This window comes from Suillus subalutaceus (genome assembly GCF_016647625.1).
Source record: "Suillus subalutaceus strain FC151 chromosome Unknown DFJ58scaffold_71, whole genome shotgun sequence".
Classification (NCBI taxonomy): Eukaryota; Fungi; Basidiomycota; class Agaricomycetes; order Boletales; family Suillaceae; genus Suillus; species Suillus subalutaceus.
The window spans coordinates 124,567-147,471 of NW_024540320.1; the positions used below are offsets into that span (position 1 = coordinate 124,567).

Sequence of the window (22,905 nt, forward strand, 5' to 3'; positions counted from 1 at the left end):
GCAATTGAACTTACTCGGGCTGCTCTTGCGCTCTATCCCCCTGGCTGTTCTTATCGGTCCCTCTCAATACCCTTCCCTGTGGCCTTCAAATCAGATTCGAGCAGGTCGTGTCTGACCTGGATGAGGTCATTGAGCTCGTTCGAGCTGTCTTTGTGTTCCATCCCCCGGGCCTTCTGATCAATTCACATCACTCGACAACTTTCCTAGCATCATTCATTCTAGATTCGAGCAGCAACTTGGCATCCCGTCTGACCTGGACGAGTCCATCGAACTCCATCAAGTTGAACTTACACTCTAACCATTCTCATCGTTCTGCATCTATCAACAGCCCCAAACACCCATATTTCTCGACCGCCTCATGCTCCAATATCGCTCTGACGATAAAACTTTCTCGTGGCACCACTGCTCTAGATGGGGATATCCCTTTCGTAATTTTAGGGATATGAAGGTTATACCGAACAGGCCACTGATTACCGGAGGATGCCCTCCATCCTCGAATATATCTGAGCACCAATCGGAAATCCTTGTCATTGAACTACGATGGCGACCATTCCCACATGGAATTCTATGGTGACATCAAGTATGGACTATTACTTCAAACTCACTTCAACGAGGCCGGCTAATCCAGTTTCAGTTCCAGAGTACAATGCATGCCCGGGTGATAACCCCCCGGCCGCGTTTGCTTAAATAGTGATGCACTCATTTGAATGTTCAGTGGACTAATCGACATGTTCGTTCGTGCTTACATATTTTTTATCATCTTTCTTCTCATTTCGCAAGCCACTGCGGCCAGTGTTAAGGCTTCGACCAATTCGACCAAGTGTGGTCAAGGCACAGCTCGCTGTTGCGAGGAGGTGAGACTCCAGCATCAATAAACGACGAGATACATTTGCGCTTACATGTGTTGTCAAGGATTCATCTGCAGCGGGTGATGTCAACGACGAGGAATGCCAAAGCTACTCAGAGCCCTGTGCAAGTGGTTACACAGCAGCTTGCTGTTACACCGTCTCCTCCATGGTAAGTGACCCGATTTAATTCAACAGCGCAGTCGATCTGAGTTAGCAATAGGACTATTACTACTGCAACCAGACTACTAGTTGACAGCGGGGTTGTTAGGTTCTTGTACATCAAGTTACCTCTGAAGTTGAAGGACATTCGTTTCCCTGAATTTTAGACAGAATTTACCGCAATAATTGTATAATTACGCACTGGTTCAAATTGTTACTTCGACTCTCTCACCGTTATGCAGTGCGAAGTGCACATTAGAACGCTCGAGCAGCATTAAGCACAACTCAGATGAAGCTTCGCGTATGTGTCACGGGGACTATATGTGATACTATGAAATGAAATGGTGTCTTGTGCGGCGCTCAGGCTCGGACTGGTAGGATATCCCCCGATAGAGAAAAATGAAGCACGAGTTCGTCTCATCCACCCGATAGAATTCAGTCAACAAAAACCAAACGAAAGAAAGTTTGTGACGAGTTAAATGTCCAACACGGGGTCAATGACCCCAATTGCAAAGGGCTATAATCTGAAGCAAAAAAAAGAACAAAGGAACGTGAACTCTCGTTACATTCCATTGACTAGTACTGACTAGTACTTATTACAAACCGAGCGTAATCCAAAAGTAGCAGAAAACACGACGATAGCGCAAATGAAACACAAAACAACGTTTCCCGTAAATTTCGGACAGTCTGTACACCCACCGACCGCCACTGGGGCTAACTTGAAAATGGGCTGGACTCTAGAAAAGCGCTTAGCGAGACCCAGCAACACTATCATAGCCCACAAATGTATCGTAACGGCGCTCGGCCACGCCAGTCACCCCTGTCAGTCCCCGACACCTATCTACAGGGATACTCAATTCTAAAATGTCCGTGGCCGCTACGACAGTGATGTTGGAGACTGCAAGTAGTGGTAGCGCTATGCGCTGTCTAGCGTTACTCGGGTCCCAAACGACTCAGTTTGGGACCCAAGCAACGAATTGAACATCCCTGTATACGACGATCAATTTATTAGATCAGAGTTTAGAATGATCACCGCCGGCGCGCTGTCCCGTGTTGCTCGTCCGACATTTTTCGGTTCCCATTACTTCCGTGAGCAATCGATTAATCGCCGGTCACCGTTCAAACTGTGTAGTATGTACAACCATTCAATATTCAATGACTCTCGTCACTTCATGACAGCCGAACAACGCATGATCAAAAATTATTGACACACAGGATATGTAACTTAACATAAGACCGTCCACATTAGGACAGTGCGGGGCAACTCAAGCACCCTCGCCACAAAATACCTTCTACATTGGTCACATATTTCGAAAAGCTCGTTCCAATCCTAGATACTCACACAGCCATCCTGTACTTGTCCGAGGGGAAGATGGACACGTCGGCATCCACCACGATTCGCTGATAGGCTTGAATAGTTGAGCAGATACAAATTTGTATTAATTGGTTGTGTGCCGAATTGTATCTATGCCGAGCTCCAACTGATAAATGCGATGCCGATCGATAAGTCGACTCGGAATAAATGGTCGCAGGTTTGCTGAGGTCATGGTACAGTACTATGTACCCACCAAAGAAGTGAAAAACGATATTGATAATCGGATGTCCGTGAGATCCGCTTTCGTGAAACATGCACTATCTCTTCCTCTGAGCGTCCTTCAAAGCTTCATAGGTGGCGGCGTCGAAACCACCACACCAGCAGATGGTTGGAGAACTCCAGGGTATCCGAGATTGGCAGAGATGTAATTTAGATATCTGATAACACAGTTTGAATGCAAGAGAACATGAAAACCGATGTCCCTAAAGTAAGATACGACAATTTCGAGCGCCTGGAACGAGTCGACAGCAGCTCGAATCGCTACTACTGGAAATGCAAACATTGCGGCGACACTGATAACTCATCAGGTGCTCGAATCCAGAGTCGTGACAACAACCCACCGATAGACTTTTTAAATCGTTCGACTATGTTACATGTAACATGCCATCGTTGCGAGATGTAATTTGTATTGGTATTGTTAAGGAGGAGTCGTATACTTAATTAGAGAGCACAAGCACCACTTGTGGAGGCCAGTTGAAATAGAGCCGCTTGAAGAAGGATTTTGGGTACAGTAACTCATAAAAGAATATGACAAATAAATTATGAACGAATCTGTCAATGCCAAAGCCCACTCCATCGGTTCCCCGCCTGTGTATGCGTAGATCCAATACTAGTAAACGCCCACGTACCCGAAGACCCTCCAGCCATAGAAGTAGGCCGCAAGCCCACACCCACAAGTAAAGATTGTCTTGATCTCCTGCTTGGATGCACGCCGACGTTAACGTGCAAGACGCGCTTCATGAGTTGCTTGACGCGACTACTCACTCCAACACGTTTCGGTGGCTCGGGTTCCGCGCGTGGAGCGTATGACAGTGTGCTGAAGTCTGGAAAACTATCATGCGAGCTCGAGCTGTATTTGCCGTTTGGGGTACTGGCTTTGAAGGAGGAATCCGTCTTCATGGGTGATTGTGGGGATGGTGTGAAGGATGGAGGTGGGACGGCGGTGATGGAGGGTGTGGAGGGGAGAATTGGGGAGAGGATGGATGGAGGGGTTTGGGGGGGAGCTATGGGTCCACGTATGTGCGTCATTGGACTTGAGAGGCCCATGTTGACGATGGACCACTGATCGCTAGAGGAAGATGAACGAATGAGTTAGAACGTTTTTGATGTACGTACGGTCGTTCGAACCAGCCGGTCTTCTTGAGTTCTGCACGAGCAAGGTTGTTGAGTCTGTCAAGCGGACTGCCGCTAGAAAAAAGCTACTAGACGTTGGTTAAATAATGAGACGCTAAACAGGTTTCACAAACCATCTTGGTCATTTCGCCACATGGTGATTCATCCTATTGAGATTTGTCAAATGCGATTTATGTTGAGATAGATATGGAAATACCAAGGCGATCGTATCATCGCAGGTGTAGAACGCATCATCATACGGGGTGATTCTGTTGAGGCTCTTGATTGTCTCAGACGATGCGCATGAACGGTTTCCAATCGTCGATACATGATCGGCGAATTCGTCATCATCGTAGATGTAGCTGACGTCGAATAAAGAGGGCTCGCGACGGGCATAGCGAGCGTGCTGAACCTGACTTTCCTGACTGGAGGGACTCTGATGAACAGGTATAATGTTGGCCCCTAGCACGCATGGTGAGACTACATACTGTCTGGGGCCTGTGTATCTTGATGGTGTTTACGCGGAAGTCTTTGCGTGACTCGCGGGAGGAAGGATTGTCGAAAGCATCAGCGACTCTACCAAGGATTTTGAACGCATCTTCAGCGACAGCCATTGATCTCGTCGTTTCAGAAGTTCAGGGCAAGAGAAGGCTAGGGTACTTATGTGCATGAGGCAGTCAGCCTCACCCAGTCGTTCCAGCAAGTCAGCCACCAAGTAGTTGGCTGACGCCAGAGGCTGTTGCCCAACCATTGATAAATAGGGTGAATCATGGTCGCAATATGATTAACTCGATCATCGTGAGCAGAATTTCGTGTAAAGGATCTCAAGTTGGAAGCGTCAGGCCTGCTGACGGTACGTCCAAGTTAGATGTTCGAACTCCGCTATACTACCACGACACACCATCCTCCACTTAGTGAATCAAACCCTGCATGCAGCTGTTCAACGTTCAGGCGGCATTCTTCGCTCCCTATTGCCCTAAATCTCCTTGTCTGCAAAGGGATAGCTGACCTCAAGGTACCACTGAAAGTCGTCACCGCGTTGATTTCAACTGGAACCCTGAGGTCAGCTATCAAACATGTTGGAAGACTTTTGGGAACTTCGTTGTTCCAGAAGATGGTCCCACTGGTGTGTCATATAAGACGCGGCTGCTGCCTCAGACCGGTTGAACGTCCTCAATGCCTAGCGCCTTTGAATTTGAAAGTAAATGTATTTTCACATTGAATGATTGTTGCTGGAATATTGTCACGGTGGAGTCCACCAAGGCATCTCGGAGACAAGCTGAATATCGGTCATGATGCACGACGAGGTATTAGTATGTTTTACAAAACTCAAGCACGCATACTAGTAACCGGCGGCTTGGTGGCTATTGCATCCACAATGTCATATATTGTTATGCATTTTTTTGCTCTCAAGATGGTCGGTCTGTCCTGTTCCATGCTGTGAGAAGGACTAGGGGTTGCCGGGTCGGTGTTATGCTGTGTTGGCAATGATTTGAAACACCATGAAAACAAGACCAAGTCCTTGAACAGACTTAGCTTTAGCTATAGACTACAATGATAACCGTCGGCATCGGGTGCTATTGCGTCCACTACGCCATGCTGTGTTGCTCTGCGTTAACATCGTTTTGTCTCCTACTGATGGTTATTTCTATTTCCTCATTACCATCGCGACTTCTACTTCGAAATTTTCACGACGTTGTTGGTCTAGACCTCAGAATGGAAGCGGATATAAAATCCACAAAAAGAATTTTTGCAATTGGCGATACGACGGAGACCATAGAACCATTAATTTACTTCAGACAGCCTGAGCCTGAGAGAAGCTGAGCGCATTCCATTGAACGCACCAGAACACACGCTCGACTATCTTGCGACATTAACACATCCTGGAGTACCCCCTCATCGCCTGGATCTCAAACAGAACTGCATTCGCGCCATTCAATGAAACCTCTTGGTAGAAAAGAAACGCGCGCGTGCACGGTTCGTCGAAGTCCAACGCCTCAATACATTCGAAAGCCATTGCATCCCTCGCCTCAACGTTTTCAACCCTGCGTTCCATCCAAACCATTCGTCGTAGATGGTGAATCGAAGACAGTTTCCTCTGCGACTACATTTAATAGTTGTCCAAGGCTTGACACTACCACGAAGCGTGCTCGACCTACGGACGGATCCCTTTGCTCACGGTCAATTGTAAACAGAGTTGTAAAGAGTGAGCCTAAGAATGCGAAGAGATGCACTGACTATTCACAGAGACTGGACGGACGAAGGACAAGGTTGTGACAATATTATATTTCCTGAGTTGCTACTGTAAACATAGTATATTGATGTCGTTAGAGCCGACCGAAGGGGAGTCCTTACACTAAGTAAGAAAGAACTTTAAAGCGGACATCAACTTAAGATCCCGGAAGTGAGTAAATGCTATGAACAAGATGGTCTCTTAAGTATAATTATGTAGATTAACACTTAGAAGCTCTAGTGACAGTCGGTGACGAACATTTTTCTAAAGCCACATCTCAGATACGATGACGTTTGTCATGGTTGTCCGCATAAAACAAGCCGACAAGATGAAGGCAAGATCGTGCAACTTTCCAGCTATGTTTGTGCGATGGTGAGTATTCAATGCTATGACAACCCAAGATTATGAAGTCCATTTTTTCCACCGTGCACTTGATAGCACCCACTTGCAGCCGTTCATCAAGCTACCTTCCCTTATTCCGAAGCTTGCCCTTTTGATAACGAAAATAGACCCAGGTGAGGACCTACATGAATGACTCCGATGCATCGTGCCGGTACATGTGCTTTATGGCTTAAGGCTCGGACACGAATAAACAGGACAACGTTGTATTATGAATGCGAGAGTGCGATGATTCAATATCGAAGTTTGGGAAGAAGATAATCCAGTGGGAACGTTGGTGGAGTGATAATAAATCAGAGAAAGCGAGAACCCGTCAGTAAACTCCAAAGTTCAAAATGACGTCATAAGCCTATGAGATTGATGAGGTCTCTCATTACGTTATTACGTTACGCTGCTGGTACATACCTCACGGCTGTGGAGCCGAATGGTGGCGGAATGGTAACAGGGCGCCGCCGCACACTCGAGTATAACATCGTAGTAGGTTCAAATGGGTCCGACGACTACCTGACACAGTCCGAACAAATAACCCAGGTAGGGTTTGGTCGGTTCGGTCAGGGATTACAGAGACCGAGGAAGATCCGAGTGATGACAGGGTACCAGTAACCGGTCTCCACACATGCTGACCGCAGTTACTTCAACACGCAGTCGCTGCCATGCAGCCTCGGGGAGCCCTCGGGGACCGCCTAGTGACATCAGGTATGAAGTCATTCAAAGGTATGAAGTCATTCAAAATTAACTTTCAACTCATTTTATCGACGCTGGCCGACGGGTTTAAATGCTGCGGCATCTGTTCATGGAACAGCACTCACTCAGACCTCGATACACATCGACATGTTCGCTCGAATCCTCACGATTTCTGTTATCTTCCTTCTCCTTTCCCAAGCCTATGTTATGGCCGCTGTTATCATGACCTCATCCAATTCGACTAGTTGTGGTACCGGTGAAACTCGTTGCTGCAAGGAGGTGAGAAATATTCATAAGGGTAGAAGGACACCTGTGCTTACCTGTGTTGCAAAAGGATTCGTCCGACCCGGGGTATGTTAATGATGAGCAGTGCGAAAGTTACTCAGGGAGTTGCACAAGTGGCTACATAAAATCTTGTTGCTACACCGTCACGGTAAGCGTTACAACTGATTTAACAGCTCGGTCAATCTCAGTTTGAAATAGGACTATTATTACTGCAACCAAACCACGTCAAGTTAACAGTAGGATTGTTAGGTGTTTTAAAGCACGGTACCTGAAGGACATTTGTTAAGTTGGGCTTTCGAACGGACTCGGATTATACCATATATTTATCTTGGATACATAACATTCCACTGGTGCAAAAATGTCTTCAGCCTCTGTCATCACTCAGTATTCAGTTTAAAGTCTCGCAACGCTCTCCACCAGTAAACACAACGCGCAGCAGGACTCACGATATGGATGAAATTCTGCCTTGTGTGCCGTAGGATACGTGGAATTTCGTTATATTCCATCGACTACTTTCCACGAGTGTCAAACTTGTCAGTATCAAATAAAATGTAGTGGAAATCCACTAGAAGGCCCCCGGAAGATGCCATGTATACTAACCAAGATCACAGCTGAGCGCTTGAGCAGTGTGCGGCTCATCGTCCGGTAAAGATAACATGCGCTGCCAGATACTGGAGTTGGCAAGACCAGGGAGAAATCAACGAATGCAACGTTGAGAATTAGATTTCCAAGTCGGATCTGACCGTCAAGAACTAAAAGGGTCGTCCAATTTGAGGTTGATATTAAAGCCTGCAAGGTCAAGAACTTGATAAATACCGAATAGTAATATGAGACTAACCTCAAATATCTTCTTCTGACTCAGAGGCTTTCCATCGCGTTGGCGCGGCTGTGACAACGATACCAGTTATCAACTGCTGACAAAATGTGCACAGAGACATCAAAATGATGTTAACACTAGCTATAGTGAGTTAGAATGGACACACGAACACTTTCGAAGGTTGTTGTATTCAGGAAGTAAGGATGGTAGTACGCATTACGTACCAGGTGTGGTGCTGCTGAGCGTTGCCGAGCGAGGTTCGAAAATACTCGTTCTCCGCGATTTGATGCCTCCACTGGTTTCGCGCCTGAAAATTGACCCCGCGGGTCGGCAACTGTGCTTCGAATTCGCATCGAGCCTAATGTGGTAGCCATTCGCTTCTTCCTGTAGTAGATACTCAACGAATACATTTTCTTCACCACCTCTTTGGACTGCAAACCTAACCCTCGCAAGGGATCGTCAATTTCTCACACGAATCCTGATCAGAAATGTGCTTTCGTGTGCCAACGGGACGCTCCAAGCTCGACCCGCTAAATTATTTCCCTCCAATATCTGGCAGTACTAGGTGAGACTAATTAGTGTTTCTGCTCATTCATTGTGTGTTGGTCATATACAGTGGTGTGCAACACATGTAAGTGACCATGACCTCACTCAATTAAAAATTTTCGAGACGCTTACTGCGGAGCTGGGACAGTTGTATTCTGCTCGTCTCAGAACGTTCCGACTCGCCTTGATCATCCCTAGGCATCCCTCATATTCCTCGTTGAGATATATAAACACATGACAAACAACGTAGAACAATGTCGAGCGGCGTTGCACGAATTTCCCCCTGGTCATCCTCGCAGACTCTTATTTCTCGGTACAGTTTTCGAGGACAGATTCCAGCGGCAGGGCGTCTTGTCTGATCTGGGCTAGTTCGTTGAGCACTATCAAGCTGCCCTAGAGCTTTGTCCCCCTGGTCATTGCGATAGATATACATTTCTCAACTATATTGCCAACATTCTTCGAGACAGAGCCTCATTCCAGCGGCAGGGCGTCATATCTGATCTGGGTGAGCTAACAACCTTACGATTAGCCTACAGGACAGATCTCAGCAGCGGGGCGTCCTGCCTGATCTGTATGAAGCCATTGAACACGATCGAGCTCCATTGTTGTTCTGTCCCACTGGCCATATCGATATCCACGTCTCTCAACAACCTTGCCAACTGCCTTAGAGAAATATTTCACCAACAGGGTATCCCGTCTGATATGGATGAGGCTATTGAGCTCCATCGAGTTGCACTGGCCCTTTGTTCACTTGGCAATTCTTTCCAATCCGGGTCTTTGAACCTTGCTATGAGCCTGCAAACCAGATTTGAGCACCCTGCCCGACCTGGATGAGGCCATTGAGCTCTGTCGAGCTGCACTTATTCTCTATCCCCTCAACCATTTCTTACCGACTCTGCTCTTTCAGTAACCACCAACCTTCGAGACATCAGTGTACCGGGGCTTCTTGTCTGACGTAGGCAATTGGACTTACTCGAACTGCACTTGTGCTCTGTCCCCCTGGCTGTTCTTATCAGTCCCTCTCTCAATACCCTTCCCAGCGGCCTTCAAACCAGAATCGAGCTGAGGGGCGTCGTGTCTGACCTGGATGAGGCCATTGAGCTCGTTCGAGTTGCCCTTGTGTTCCATCCCCCTGGCTATTCTGATCGTTTCACATTACTCGACAACCTTCCTGGCATCCTTCATTCCAGATTCGAGCAGCAACATGGCACCCCCCCGTCTCATCTGGACGAGTCCATCCAACTCCATCAATTTGCACTTGCACTCTGACCATTCTCATCGTTCTGCATCTATCAACAGCCCCAAACACCCATATTTCTCGACCGCCTCATACTCCAATATTGCTCTGACAATAAAACTTTCTCTTGGTTCGTGCCACCGGTGTTCTAGATCGAGATGTCCCTTTCGTAATTTCAGGGATATGAAGGTTATACGGAACAGGCCGCAGACTGATCATCGGAGGATACCTTCTAGCCTAGACTATATCTGAGTACCAATCGGAAAGCCTTGTCGTTGAACTGCGGTGGCGATCATTTTCACATGGAAGCCTATGGTGACATCAGGTATGGACTATTACTTCAAACTCACACTTCAACGAGGCTGGCTAATACAGTTTCAGTTCCAGAGTAAAATGCTCACATTCGGGTGACAATCCCCTAGCCCCGTTTTCTTAAATAGTGCTGCACTCATTTGAACCTTCAGTGGACTAATCGACATGTTCGTTCGCGCTTTCATATTTTTTACCTTATTTCTTCTTATTTCGCATGCCACTGCAGCCAGTGTTAGGGCTTCGACCAATTCGACCAGTTGTGGTCAAGGTACAGCTCGCTGTTGTGAGGAGGTGAGACTCTAGCATCAATAAACGGCGAGATACATTTGTGCTTACATGTGTTGTAAAGGATTCATCTGCAGTGGGTAGTGTCAACGACGAGGAATGCCAAAGCTACTCAGAGCCCTGTGCAAGTGGTTACCTAGCAGCTTGCTGTTACACCGTCTCCTCCATGGTAAGTGACCCGATTTAATTCAACGGCGCAGTCGATCTGAGTTAGTCATAGGACTATTACTTCTGCAACCAGACTAGTTGACAGCGGGGTTGTTAGGTTCTGTACAGCAAGTTACCTCTGAAGTTGAAGGACATTCGTTTCCCTGAATTTTAAACAGGATTTACCGCAATAATTGTATAATTACGCACTGGTTCAAATTGTTTACTTCGAGTCTCTCACCGTCCTGCAGTGCGAAGTGCACATGAGAACGCTCGAGCAGCATTAAGCACAACTCAGATGAAGCTTCGACGTATGTGTCATGGGAACTACCTGTGCGGCCCTTGGACCAGCAGGATATCCCCCGATAAAGGAAAAACGAATCACGAGTCTGCCTCATCCACCCGACTCTAGAATTCAGTCAAATGAAGGAGAGTTCATGACGAGTTACATAAATATCCAACACAGGGTCAGTGACCGTAAGGGGCTATATTCTGAAACGAAGAAAAGAAGGAAAAGAAAGGCGAACGTGGACTCTCGTTACATTCCATCGACTAGTACTGACTAGTACTTATTACAGGACGAGTGTGATCTAAAAGTAGCAGAAAACATGACGATGGCACAAATGAAACGCAAAGTGACGTTCCCCGTAAATTGACAGTCTGATATGACTGCATCAGTTCATCGGCCGCCACCAGTGGGCCCCTGGCTAAAATGGAGCTGCGCTCTAAAAAAAGCGCTCAGCAATCATACTCAGCGATACCATAATCACCCACAAATGTATCGTAACGACGCTTGGCCACGCCTGCTCATAGAGATACTCAACTCCAAATTGTCGATGGTCGCTACGACGGTGGTGTTGAAGACTGCAAGTGGTGTCTGCAAGTGGTGCAAGTTAGTGCTACGCGCCATAAGGTTTGGGCACGAGTTCAGCTAACGAAGTTAGCGGACCTTAGCGTTTCTCGGGTCTTAAACGACTTTGGGACCCGAACAATGCAACGACATCCTTACGACGATCAATTTATGTGTTAGATCAGAGTTTAGAGTCTACTACCGCCGGCTGGCCCCTGTGACTTGTCCGAAGATTTTCGGTTCACTGGAATTGCATCACTAGTACTTCTACGAGCAGTCATTAATCCCCGTTCAAACCGTGTGTGCAGCCATTCAATATTAATGACCCTCGTCACTCACGACAGCCGAACAACGCATCATGATTAAAATATTATTGACACCGTCAGGATATATAACTTATGAATATAACTTATATAAGACCGTTCACGCTCTGCAGTGCGGGATATGCAATCGAAGCACCCTGGCCACAAAATACCTTCCACATATTTCGAAAAGCTCGTCCGGGTCCTAGATACTCACACAACCATGAGGCCTGTTTCGAGACTAATCATCACGACCACACCATTCGTGATTGTCCGGGGGAAGTTGAGTGTCGGCATCCACCGTGATACACTGATTCTTGACTCGGAGAACCAGCGGGTGGTACCTTGAGCAGATACTTTGTATTAATTAGTTGCGTGCCGAATTGTATCTGTGCCAACTGATAAGTGTGATGCCATACCGATCGATAGGTCGAATAAATGGTCACGGGTTTACTGAGGTCATGGTACTACGTACCCGCCAAGGAAGTAAAAAATGCAGTAGTATGATTGATAGATGAGTCCGTAAGATCTGCTGTCGTGAAACATGCACTATCTCTACCTCTGAGCACTTTCAGTACTTTGCATGGAGCTGTATAGTGTAGCATGAATGCCCGACGTCGGGTGGGGCAATTTTCATTAAGAAATGTGAAGACTCTTACAATATAGGTGTGTTCCGAAGATAAAGGTCGACGGCCCTTCATAGGCGGTGGCGTCGAAGCCACCACTGGACTTGAACCAACATTTGGTATATATGCCTTTATTTGAACGTCTACATATTGTAAGGACGGACAATGAGCATAATCAGCTGGAATGTGGCAGCACAAGATATATATAGTCTACACATCTCGTAATCCTCTATGACCGATGTCATTATCAAGATGAGGTGTTAGTGGCATGAATTATGTTGCGACTACTGAAGCCGATCTCAAGTGAGGACAGTGCATGTTTGACGACGGGTCTCTCATTGAGCATTTCTAGCGCAGGGGATCACCTGTGTGAGAAGTAAAAGAGATATATTTTCTTGCTATTTGTACCATGGGTGGGCAATCGTTTCATCAGCGTTCTGGTAACATGGATTGGATACCTGATTGGGAAGAAGATCATTTGGGCAATATTCGCATCATCGCTCTGAGCCATACTGCCGAAGCTAAGTTCCCCAGACAGATGAATTTAGAATTCTGAGGGAAACGTGGGACTTTCTGGACCCAGAGTCGAGAAAGGAAGCAGTGTTAATGAGCGAGTAGAGGCAGTGCAGGCGATTGTGCAGGTACATGTCTCGGAGTATCACCGGGGCGTAAAGAAGTCAGATAACGAATAACAGGCCAACTTGATGAATCTAGTGATTGAGGTCTTGACTCATTCTGCTGACACGTACCTCATTTTCTTTGAGATCCGGGAACTGGACTGTTTCAGAATAGGTTCGGAATGGAGCAGGGTTGCAGGTTAATAAGGCTGTGAACTTCGGTGTCAGTCGCGGACAATAAAATGAACGGAGAACCGAACTGCTTAGCTTTGCTTGGAGGGAATTATCAATGTACTTACATACTTGGACACGAGACCCTGTGTACCAGGGTGGCCTGGAACAGGCCCTCAGGAGTGCCAGGAGTCCTGGTTCGTAATCGGTAGTCCCGTGGTGTGTTGTAGTCGGACATCGATAGACAGAGCCACAGCCTCCCACTAGAGGCTTGGCCTTGTGTTTTCCTTTGCAATCTCCACCTGCCAAATCATTATCCAGTAATTTGACTCGGAATGTCAGTTCAGGACAATTTGAATGACTAAAACAACGACCGTATCAATGGACTTTGAGTAAAAGTCGAATGCAGGACTCCGACTGGTAGTAGACTTGAGAGACCACTTTATCAGTGCGGCTACTAAAATTGAGTACGGTCCCAACCTTTGCCATGGAGGAGAACAAGAGAAAAAGGTGTGGGCCGAAGTGCGACTCATAGCAGTATGCATGATGGAACTGTGCAACATTCGAGTCAGTGGTCTGATTGCGGGGGATTGACAAACCGTCGATGCTAGTATGTGGGACTCGGATGTTTCGCGATGAGGCCAGGTGCCACTGCTTCCTTGACAGAACACTGTAGAAGCTAGAAACCTGATATGAGGTGAGAATGGTTTATCACGAAGAAAGTAAAAGACGAAACAGACCAAGACCGATAGTTTGATTTGTGCCTTACATGCGCGATGTAGAACACTCGGAGTTTGATAAGTTGTTGCTAGTGGGATATAATTTCACGTCCAATGAATTTCAATGAGATTGAGATCCTGACATTCGTCTGTCACCCGATATACCATTGTATTGGCATATCAAGTGCTGGAGAGCATAGTCTATTATCACGTGCATTTGATTATCAGTGGGCGTTAGGATAAGTTAGAATTTGGACTACACGAAGGGAGATGTGTTTTTGTCGAATAAGAGCATTGAACTGAATCGGAACGTACTGTTACCTGTGACATGAAAGAGTGAGCAGCGGGCGCAGTGCTGGGAGACAAGACATTGACAGACAGCGTCAGCGAAAGAATACCTGTTGGAACTAACAAAGATGTGTTTCTCGGGGCTTGAAGGAGCAATGCTCGTACCTTGACCCTCTCCCACTAAAGTGGGTGTTAGGGATGCATCGATGAACTCCCACGAAGCTGTCAGATAAACAGCGTCTCGAACGAGAAACAAACCGTGTTCGTCGCCCACTATGCCGGAGTGTGACAGAATCATGCCGAGTCCGTCACGGTGCCGCTGCACTCAGTCTTTGAAGTTGATCTTCATGGCGGTGCACGCTCAAGCGTCAAGTCTTGTACGGCCCACCTCCATCGCATTTGTAAACGAAGTCCCTCCTATTAACTTTTGAGCCTGAAGCTTTCGTTATTAGTCAGCTTGCAGCTGCCGAGGACGTCGAGCAAACGTCGAGGACGAGTTTTTCAGGGAGGAGCCACTCGTCAGAGATGTTGTCGTAGTTGTACGTGTTTTCGGCGGGAAATGACCAGTTTAGTATGTCCGGACTAGTAGTACTACCGGTGGAGCAGAAAATGCGTAATGTATCACGTACCTAAAAACTTACTTCACCAGACGAACTCACTACAACTCGGCATTTGGCCCTGATGCTCGAAGTGGCTGCCAAGGACAGACGTAGAAAAAGGTGCCGCCCCCATATGATGATTGCCGGACGTCTCCGAACCTCGTGATCATTATAAAAAAATCCCGACAGAAAACATGATGCCCTGAGCAAGGTTCGAACTTGCGACCTCAGGATTGCCCAGTAACGATACCGGTCATACAGGTAGTATGAGACCTGCGCTCTAACCAACTGAGCCATCAGGGCTTCTCCATTGTGGGTGAAGTAACATAACTGAGGGCTTTGCGAAAAATATTTTCTGACACGTGACGAAAACGCGTTAAGCGCGTGACGTCACATATTCTGTGTCACCTCATTCACCGGTCCCCCAAATTGCAATCATGCGTGTCCTCGCACTCTCTGACAGCAAGCTAGAAAGGCATGTACCTCCTGAAGAAATCGAAGAAACCTGTACGAATAGACGGCCTGCTCCAATGCCTCCCCCTCCTACGAAGATTCCATCCATCACAATCGATGCCGACCTCGTGACGGATTCTATGGCCGCCAGATTGTGCATTAGCTTGGTCGGCCATGTTCTGTTTTTGAAGAGTCAGGTGCCCTTGTAAGCTCAAGCGCTGGAAATCAAACCTTCTGCTGATATTTATATAGCCCTGTCATCCAAATGGCACGGATGCTCGGTGGCGATGTAGGTGCCCTGCTGATTTATCTGACCTTAGAACTGACGCCACAAAGACCACGTCCCGAGCTGCGAAGAAGCGTCATGAACTCCTCAATTCATTTGATACCCTCGCGTCACATCTCAATACGACATTTACAGCACTCTCCACGGCGTTCGTCCACCACTGTGGGACAAAAGGTGCTCGAAGTTCTGGTCGTGCCTACCTTGCAGTTGTTCTTGGTCCCACGCCTGGATCCGCTAAATGCAGGGTAATGGTGGGTGTGAATGCTTTGGAAGCAAAGGTCTGGGGAAAACGAGATGATTGTTCGGGTGTCCCATCTGAACGTGAGGGAGAGGATGCGGAGGATGACCAGAAAAATGATAGTGAAAATGAGTCTGACTCGGACAACGGCAACGATGGCGAAGCCGACTCAAATGAAAGCGGTGGCGGTGATAGCAGTGATAGTTCAGGCGATGAAGAAGCAGCTTCGGAAACGGAGTCCGATGAATCTTCTCAAGCACCCTCCCCACCACCGTCTAGGACACCTTCTCCCTCCTCTTCTCCGCCTCCTCCACCGCACCTACTACCTCCAACTTATGCCCAAGAACTCGAAGCCCTCCGCACCGCCGAACGCCTGCTCTCTCGCACACTTGCAAGCGCGTGCGGAGAAAATGATGGGCAAGGCATGGCCAGCGAAATGGGTCAGTAGTAACCATCTTAGTGTTTCATCTATACCTTAACGCCGTCTCGGGAATAGCTCCAACTCAGACACACATAGTACTGCGTGCTCCGCGAAAATTTATGCACCCGGCGTGGGTGCCTAGGCAAGCACTCAGCGGTGCTTTTGACGCGCTGCTAGACCAGTTTCTTGAGGAATCTGGGGAACGTCCAACAAGAGATGATATTAAGAAGAAGAAAGGCGGAAAGGTGGAAGGTGTATGGATTCGCAGCCGACAGAAACTAACCGAAGATTCGGAAATGATATCGAGCGAAGAAATTCCAGAAGAGGACGAGATGATTTGGTGGACATGGGACGGCAGGCTTGTTGGATTTGCGGACTGGTGACATTCGAAAATAATTTTCAGACGACTTGAACAGAGCGGTTGCGACGTCAAGTGCGTGGCTTGCAGGATAAGTATCTGCCAATAAATTGTACTGCTATGCTATGAAGCCACTCCTTGACTAGTCGGCCATCTACGTAAAACGTTCGAAGAAAATAATGAAGACAGCAACGCAGAAGTTACATTCATCGGAGCAATTATAATTCTCGAAGGATGATCGATGTACATAGGAAATTGGAGTTTGTTTGGCAACAGCTTTAGAAATAAACAACCTTCTGCTGACATAATATCGTGACAGTCACGATTATCGCGTTTCAACGCGTTCCAAGGAAAAGCCATCATGAAAGCAACAAGCGCAACACCATCTACATCAGCACCTGTCGCTCATAATGCTCTACCCCCACCATCTGCAACATCCAGTGCTCGTTCCTCTAGAATCGCTCCTCACTCGCACATAAAAGGATTAGGGCTCACATCAGATGGCCTTGCAGCACCTGATGCCGCAGGATTCATAGGCCAGACTAATGCTCGAGAGGTCATTGTAACGTTGTTCTCTCTTTCTCCTGGAATTGACCAAGCCCGTAGGCATGTGGTGTGGTGGTGGATCTCGTAAAATCCCGCAAATTTTCGGGACGCGCGCTACTTCTCGTAGGCGCACCGGGAACAGGCAAAACGGCCCTTGCTCTAGCAGTATCTCACGAACTTGGCAACAAGGTACCATTTTGCCCTATGGTTGGTTCTGAGGTGTACAGCACAGAGGTGAAGAAGACGGAGGTACTTGCAGAATCGTTCAGGAGGGCAATCGGTGAGTACCTTAGATATTTGGAAGTCTTTATCAGGTTTCTCGTGAATACGCATTATATGTTGTGCTGTATATCGCATTTCCAATGTTTTGGCTCGGATCTACAACTTCACACTCAACGCGTCCCTTTACGACAGGTCTGCGAATAAAAGAAACCAAGGAGGTTTACGAAGGAGAGGTCACCGAACTTACACCCGCGGAATCTGAGAATCCATTGAGCGGATACGGAAAGACAGTCTCGCATGTTATCGTTGGTCTCAAAACTGTCAAAGGTACCAAGCAGTTGCGACTGGATCCCACCATCTATGAAGCAATCCTCAAGGAAAAAATTGTGGTCGGTGATGTTATCTATGTAGAAGCCAACACCGGTGCAGTCAAGGTGTGTCAGTATTGATTAATCAAGCATACACAAGTCAATTTCTTTTTATGCAGAGAGTTGGACGATCTGATGCATATGCCTCCTCCTATGACCTCGAATCCGAGACATATGTGCCATTACCAAAAGGCGACGTTCATAAGCGTAAAGAGCTTGTACAAGACGTTACTCTCGGTGATCTCGATGCCGCCAATGCGCGTCCGCAAGGCGGTCAAGACATCATGAGCGTTATGGGTAGCCTCGTGAAGAGCGGAAGGACGGAGGTGACAGACAAACTTCGAAGAGAAGTCAACAAGGTGGTGAAAGGTTACGTAGATCAGGGCGTTGCGGAGGTTGTTCCGGGCGTGGTTTTCATTGATGAGGTATCTGTCTTCTCGTGTTTCTGTAGGAGCGAGGGCTAAACATTTTATTTAGGTGCATATGTTGGATATCGAGTGCTTCACCTATCTCAATGCCCTCCTCGAATCACCCATGGCACCTACTGTAATACTTGCTACCAATCGTGGAAATGCACTAGTACGAGGGACGACCGACGTCGTCTCACCTCATGGTATCCCTGTAGATCTGTTGGATCGGTTAGTCTGCAAACCTCATGACAGGCCTTCGACTGATTTACCTTGACAAGATGTCTTATTGTGAAAACTGACGGATATAATCGCGAGCAGATCGGCAAGGTAGTACAATTACGCGCGAACGTAGAAGGTCTTAAATTGGGACCTGGGGTTTTGGAGCGAATAGCAGAGGAGGGTGAACGAGGGTCGATGCGGTATGAGACATCTCAATTAACAGCGAACTCCTCATGACTGCCTTAACAGATATGCTCTCCAACTTCTTACGCCAGCTTCAATTCTCGCTGGTCTTTCCGGAAGAAGTCAGATAGAGGTAGAGGATATTGGAGAGATGAATGAACTATTCTTAGATGCGAAGACTTCTGCAACTAATATTGGCGCGGACGGTGGCTTTGATGGGGGAAAGATGTGGTGAATGTCGTTCCCTGCCAACGACTTCTCCTGTACGCTTTTATATTATCTCGTTCATCTTGTTCATGGTCTCTCGTGTTCAGATTACCTAAATTGCTACTCATGTGAGGATGCTTTCTCTGGGTGCTATTATTTTGTCTCAAATGGCGAAGAGTGTGTACCTTAAGGAAGTCAATATTTTGTGAGTCTCGAACAACTACCGCCCTAATCACGTGCCTCTATTTCATCACATTTGTGCGGCATGTGGGGAAATCAGTGGGGATCCCCAAGGGAAACTTGTTGATGCCCTGGACTCATTTCCACACTTGCGCATCACCTAATTATTTGGAGCACTTGTGACTCTAGCCCCTTCTGTGCCTCATACCGTAGGGCGTACTTCCCACAATGTCATAACGCGCCAAGTTTCTGATTTCTAATGTCCCGCACTTCCGCAAAACACTTCCCCTCTTTGCATTGGAAGAAAAAAATACTCTCACTAAACTATGTTTACGGTCGTTAGACTCTGAAACTCGGCGCATCATCCGATCATATTTTTAGAGGGAATCCACAGCAAGCCTTGTATGTGCTTATGTGATTCTCACGACTTCACTGACTCCTTATCACCGTGCTCGACCTTCCAGTAAATGATGCATTCAAGCCAATCACTTTTTTGGCATGTTTCCCATGCAACAGCGTGCGGGCCTTGAACGTCTGAACGCAGAGCTTATGATGATCTTCTATCACCATTCCTGTAAGTGCAAGAGCTTGCACAGTCTGGCGCCTGGATCCGGTATTCTCATGAGCGCAGCCACAGGCGCCACTGCGCAAGTTTCCCGGTCTTAGTTCCTGCGCTTTTGCAAGGCACACGTCGTGTCAGCATGAGCTCGTGACATGGCTGATCACCGCATGTTGTTAGAAAAGGGAGCGAGTGGAAAGGTTTCGCACGTTGGTAGTGGGGACAAGAGTACACAGGTGGGACATCTCATACATCCCATTGGTTGGATGTGACATTTGACTTTGCAAGCTTCCATTTCTTGTGTTACCATCAAAGGCAATCACGTAAGGATTGGCATGAGGCTCAACTTTGTGCACAGTCCAGGTTTAGATCCCATAGTTCATTGTTCGGCTCAGTAGCCCCATGTTCAAGTCGTTGCATTCGATAACAGTCATTATCCGCTGAGAACGGGGCCCGTGCCTCGCATACTGGGGATTTTGTTTACAAGTCAATGATAACGCGACCAGCACGCCAAGGCAGGTGCCCTTTTCCGCTCTCCAGACGATCCAGTGCTAAAGTTTGTCAGGGCAAATTGCAACCCCGCGAGAACTAGAATACCCCATGCGCGCCAACGACGCAACCTGTCCGGAGTTTAACTTGGCTCCCTTTTTGGGCCCTGCTGACCCGAGGAAGCGACCGCACAGGTCATGAAACGTGCGGGACTATATATAAGAGGCCCCGGTCAGGTCAATACTTTAGCCTCGCATTTGCGCCCCGACTACTGTATCATTTGGCACCTCGACAAGTGTCATGAGACCTCTTCAGATGCCATACATGTTCGAGGATCGAACAGGCCATGTAGCTGGTTCGGACTATGACGACATTTACGATCGCATGTTCCTTCGAGTAGTGCCTCATCCACGTTCTCCTGCCAGAAACAACAACGTTTTGGCTATCTACAGCATGGGACGTCGTTCAACTCGACACGGAGACGCGCGGCATCTGGAGAGGCAGCCTTCAGTAATACTCGAGTTTGCAGGGGGTGCTGCAGGAGGACTAGGAAATATCAACTTTTTTTACCCTCCTGCACCCAGCATGACGATGCCGATGAACAGATACCTACGAAAGACGGCCTTTTTCGGAGGGTATGCTGTTCTCTTGTGTTGCCGGAGCCAAACCTGACGTACCACAGATCTCTCTCCAGAAAATTTCGGGCGAGTGATGGCCGGGAATACAGATGGGAGCACCAAAGCGCAGACGGTCATGAGTGGTCGGTATGTTAAATATGCTTTGTCCACTAACATACCTGGACCCGTCTTCCCTACAGTGCATTTCAGAAGAAAATTACCTTATCGCCCATTACGATCTTCGTCAACCGCATATGCCAGCTTATGGTGTCTCCGGAAACACTTTGACCGTTCACGAATCATTTTGTCACCTTTCGATCGGTATGTTACTGTTATCTATCCTTGGACAGTAGCTGACTCTACCATTAGACATCATGGCTTCACTCCTCATCATGCGTTACATTGCAGAGCATAACTTGTAGATACACAAACGTGTCACAACTCATCCCTCAAAATTGCCCACCATCCGAGGCGAACTTCGCAGTCATGCTAACTACATACTGTAACAAAGATCCGAGATGGGGATGATTACCGAGCAGCCAGATGTTTTACTGTCATGGACAACGAGTACTCAGTGATCAGGCAGGGCATCCATCGCACCCTTTTCTTTCTTGCAACGAACAGGATTTGATGCCCCCCCCGTCCCCTGATTTTCGTCCTTTTCGAGCCTAATTGTTCCTTTTCATTTCCTCATTCGCATTTAACACCGAAGGAAGTGAACTCGGTAGAATAAACTAGTTTCCCCCACTTCACATCTACATACAAGCCAGTATGCTATGTCAACATCGGACAAGAGCTCTGTTCACGAGCCAGATTGCCAGGCGGTGGAATGATTGATATTTCAGAGAAGAGATATAGTATTAACGAAAACCCAGATCGCAGGTGAATCTGGACACCATTCTAGACCAACACTAAGATGATAGCATCTAGTTAGCAACATCGCCTGGCGTGAAGTAGTCGGGTAGTATGAAGGCCAGCTTCTTGATACTTTCTTGGTCCTGCTCGCCACTTCTCGGCATGATAGAGAAACGCATGCCGCCCATTTCTTCACTCAGAATGTCCCCATCCAACGCGGCAGCATGAAGGTCTTCAAGAACGGCTGCTGCAACATGCCTCGATGTATTAGCATTATCCTGCAGGGTTTTGAACACTTCCGCGGCAGTGACCGCCTCCGAATGAGGACGCCATGAATCATAGTCTGTGGCAGTTGCGATTAGCGCGTAGCTAGATGGTTTATCAGTCAAGTCAAAGTAAAGTGAACGGCCACGTCACCTTAGTTCCGCCTCCCGAGCTAACTTGGCTTCGGGCAAAGCGCTCATGTTAATAAGATCCCCACCCCACGCTCGATACATGATGCTCTCCGCCCTGGTGGAAAACTGAGGACCTTCCATACAAACGATGCACTTGTCCTTGTGGAGAACCACTCCTCTGCCTTCGTCTGCAAGAGCCTTCTCTACTCTTAGCTCCAGCCAGCGGATCAACTTCACGCTATATGGATCACCGAATGCAGCATGAGCGACTATCTTCGTGCCCTCAAAGAAGCTGGCTGGGCGTATGCCCTTCGTGCGATCAATTATCTGGGTAGGAATGACAAAAGATCCCGGGGTGATCTCTTCGCGGAGCGAGCCAACAGCACTGAATGCAAGAATAACCCGGACGCCTAATGACTTCAAAGCTGCGATGTTAGCGCGAGAAGGGACTGCTGACGGTGCAATCGAATGGTGCTGCCCGTGACGAGCCAGGAAGGCAATCTTTGATCCTGAAGGTAGCGAGCAAATGGTAATGGGCGAAGATGGGTATCCCCAAGGCTAAGAAGACAGCAACGCATATTGGTCAAGATCGCGGAGGCTCTTAGAGAATGAAAACGAACAGTCTCTGGGTTGACCTTCTCCCTGAGGTGTTTGTCGTGAGTTACAGAACATGACTTGTTCAGGTCACAACTCACACGAAAGACAGGTTATCAAGGTGATATAGCCCACTACCACCGATGACACCGACGAGCACTGTGAAGTTGTCATAAGGAACTGAACACGCGACTGAAGGAAGACAGGACCAACCATCCTTGGAGGTCATGATATCAGAATGAGATGTTAGCACTCAGAAAGTTCAATTTGCGATGTTTGAGACATTTTATTTTGCAAGTTGTAAACAAACGTTTGATCAATCGTAAGTAACACGAATGATAGATAAGCTTCAAATCAGATAAGCTAAATTTAAATTAGCAATCGCAAAATCATTGAATTATTATGATGCTAAGATGGGCTTTGTATTATGATGTAAATTACACGCGGACATCTAGGAGTTCTTGTGACTCGAAT

At 47.4% G+C, this 22,905-nt stretch overlaps 8 protein-coding genes and 1 non-coding gene across 9 annotated transcripts; 5 read left to right on the forward strand and 4 right to left on the reverse strand.

Moving 5' to 3' along the window:
• Nucleotides 1–728: 728 nt before the first annotated feature.
• DFJ58DRAFT_842492 (uncharacterized protein) lies at nt 729–2,429 on the forward strand (the record flags this gene model as incomplete). Its single annotated transcript, XM_041392841.1, has 6 exons — nt 729–854; nt 913–1,017; nt 1,598–1,829; nt 1,855–1,873; nt 2,020–2,138; nt 2,257–2,429. 6 exons carry the CDS (start codon nt 729–731, stop codon nt 2,427–2,429), a joined length of 774 nt encoding a protein of 257 aa, XP_041242657.1.
• Nucleotides 2,430–3,019: 590 nt separating this feature from the next.
• DFJ58DRAFT_794167 (uncharacterized protein) lies at nt 3,020–4,010 on the reverse strand. Its single transcript, XM_041390435.1, has 4 exons — nt 3,932–4,010; nt 3,849–3,881; nt 3,718–3,800; nt 3,020–3,670 (listed from the first exon to the last, which is right to left on the reverse strand). The coding sequence occupies exons 2-4, from the start codon at nt 3,858–3,860 to the stop codon at nt 3,157–3,159; spliced, it is 609 nt and encodes a 202-aa protein (XP_041242658.1). The 5' UTR covers nt 3,861–3,881; nt 3,932–4,010; the 3' UTR covers nt 3,020–3,156.
• A 5,370-nt stretch (nt 4,011–9,380) lies between these two features.
• Nucleotides 9,381–10,079, forward strand: DFJ58DRAFT_888354 (uncharacterized protein; the record flags this gene model as incomplete). The annotated part of the gene is made up of 3 exons (XM_041394690.1): nt 9,381–9,423; nt 9,485–9,584; nt 9,638–10,079. The coding sequence occupies 3 exons, from the start codon at nt 9,381–9,383 to the stop codon at nt 9,945–9,947; spliced, it is 453 nt and encodes a 150-aa protein (XP_041242659.1). The 3' UTR covers nt 9,948–10,079.
• Nucleotides 10,080–12,911: 2,832 nt separating this feature from the next.
• Nucleotides 12,912–14,530, reverse strand: DFJ58DRAFT_842495 (uncharacterized protein; the record flags this gene model as incomplete). Its single annotated transcript, XM_041392842.1, has 9 exons — nt 12,912–13,010; nt 13,187–13,263; nt 13,354–13,527; nt 13,825–13,912; nt 13,966–14,033; nt 14,110–14,145; nt 14,260–14,265; nt 14,398–14,454; nt 14,491–14,530. The coding sequence occupies 9 exons, from the start codon at nt 14,528–14,530 to the stop codon at nt 12,912–12,914; spliced, it is 645 nt and encodes a 214-aa protein (XP_041242660.1).
• Nucleotides 14,531–15,029: 499 nt separating this feature from the next.
• Nucleotides 15,030–15,134, reverse strand: DFJ58DRAFT_t105. Its single transcript has one exon. It is a non-coding gene; the product is annotated as a tRNA-Met (tRNA).
• Nucleotides 15,135–15,238: 104 nt separating this feature from the next.
• On the forward strand, nt 15,239–16,858 carry DFJ58DRAFT_794176 (uncharacterized protein). Its single transcript, XM_041390436.1, has 4 exons — nt 15,239–15,489; nt 15,537–15,573; nt 15,621–16,248; nt 16,305–16,858. The coding sequence occupies exons 1-4, from the start codon at nt 15,269–15,271 to the stop codon at nt 16,610–16,612; spliced, it is 1,194 nt and encodes a 397-aa protein (XP_041242661.1). The 5' UTR covers nt 15,239–15,268; the 3' UTR covers nt 16,613–16,858.
• A 49-nt stretch (nt 16,859–16,907) lies between these two features.
• On the forward strand, nt 16,908–18,914 carry DFJ58DRAFT_685275 (TIP49 C-terminus-domain-containing protein). The gene is made up of 7 exons (XM_041383296.1): nt 16,908–17,143; nt 17,194–17,413; nt 17,548–17,789; nt 17,843–18,148; nt 18,201–18,361; nt 18,412–18,552; nt 18,602–18,914. Exons 1-7 carry the CDS (start codon nt 16,949–16,951, stop codon nt 18,768–18,770), a joined length of 1,434 nt encoding a protein of 477 aa, XP_041242662.1. The 5' UTR covers nt 16,908–16,948; the 3' UTR covers nt 18,771–18,914.
• Nucleotides 18,915–19,801: 887 nt separating this feature from the next.
• Nucleotides 19,802–21,360, forward strand: DFJ58DRAFT_445104 (uncharacterized protein). Its single transcript, XM_041380439.1, has 5 exons — nt 19,802–19,996; nt 20,047–20,605; nt 20,653–20,734; nt 20,788–20,908; nt 20,957–21,360. The coding sequence occupies exons 2-5, from the start codon at nt 20,271–20,273 to the stop codon at nt 21,007–21,009; spliced, it is 591 nt and encodes a 196-aa protein (XP_041242663.1). The 5' UTR covers nt 19,802–19,996; nt 20,047–20,270; the 3' UTR covers nt 21,010–21,360.
• Nucleotides 21,361–21,513: 153 nt separating this feature from the next.
• DFJ58DRAFT_906591 (nucleoside phosphorylase domain-containing protein) lies at nt 21,514–22,753 on the reverse strand (the record flags this gene model as incomplete). Its single annotated transcript, XM_041395016.1, has 5 exons — nt 22,645–22,753; nt 22,533–22,590; nt 22,458–22,479; nt 21,860–22,395; nt 21,514–21,811 (listed from the first exon to the last, which is right to left on the reverse strand). Exons 1-5 carry the CDS (start codon nt 22,658–22,660, stop codon nt 21,514–21,516), a joined length of 930 nt encoding a protein of 309 aa, XP_041242664.1. The 5' UTR covers nt 22,661–22,753.
• Nucleotides 22,754–22,905: the final 152 nt, after the last annotated feature.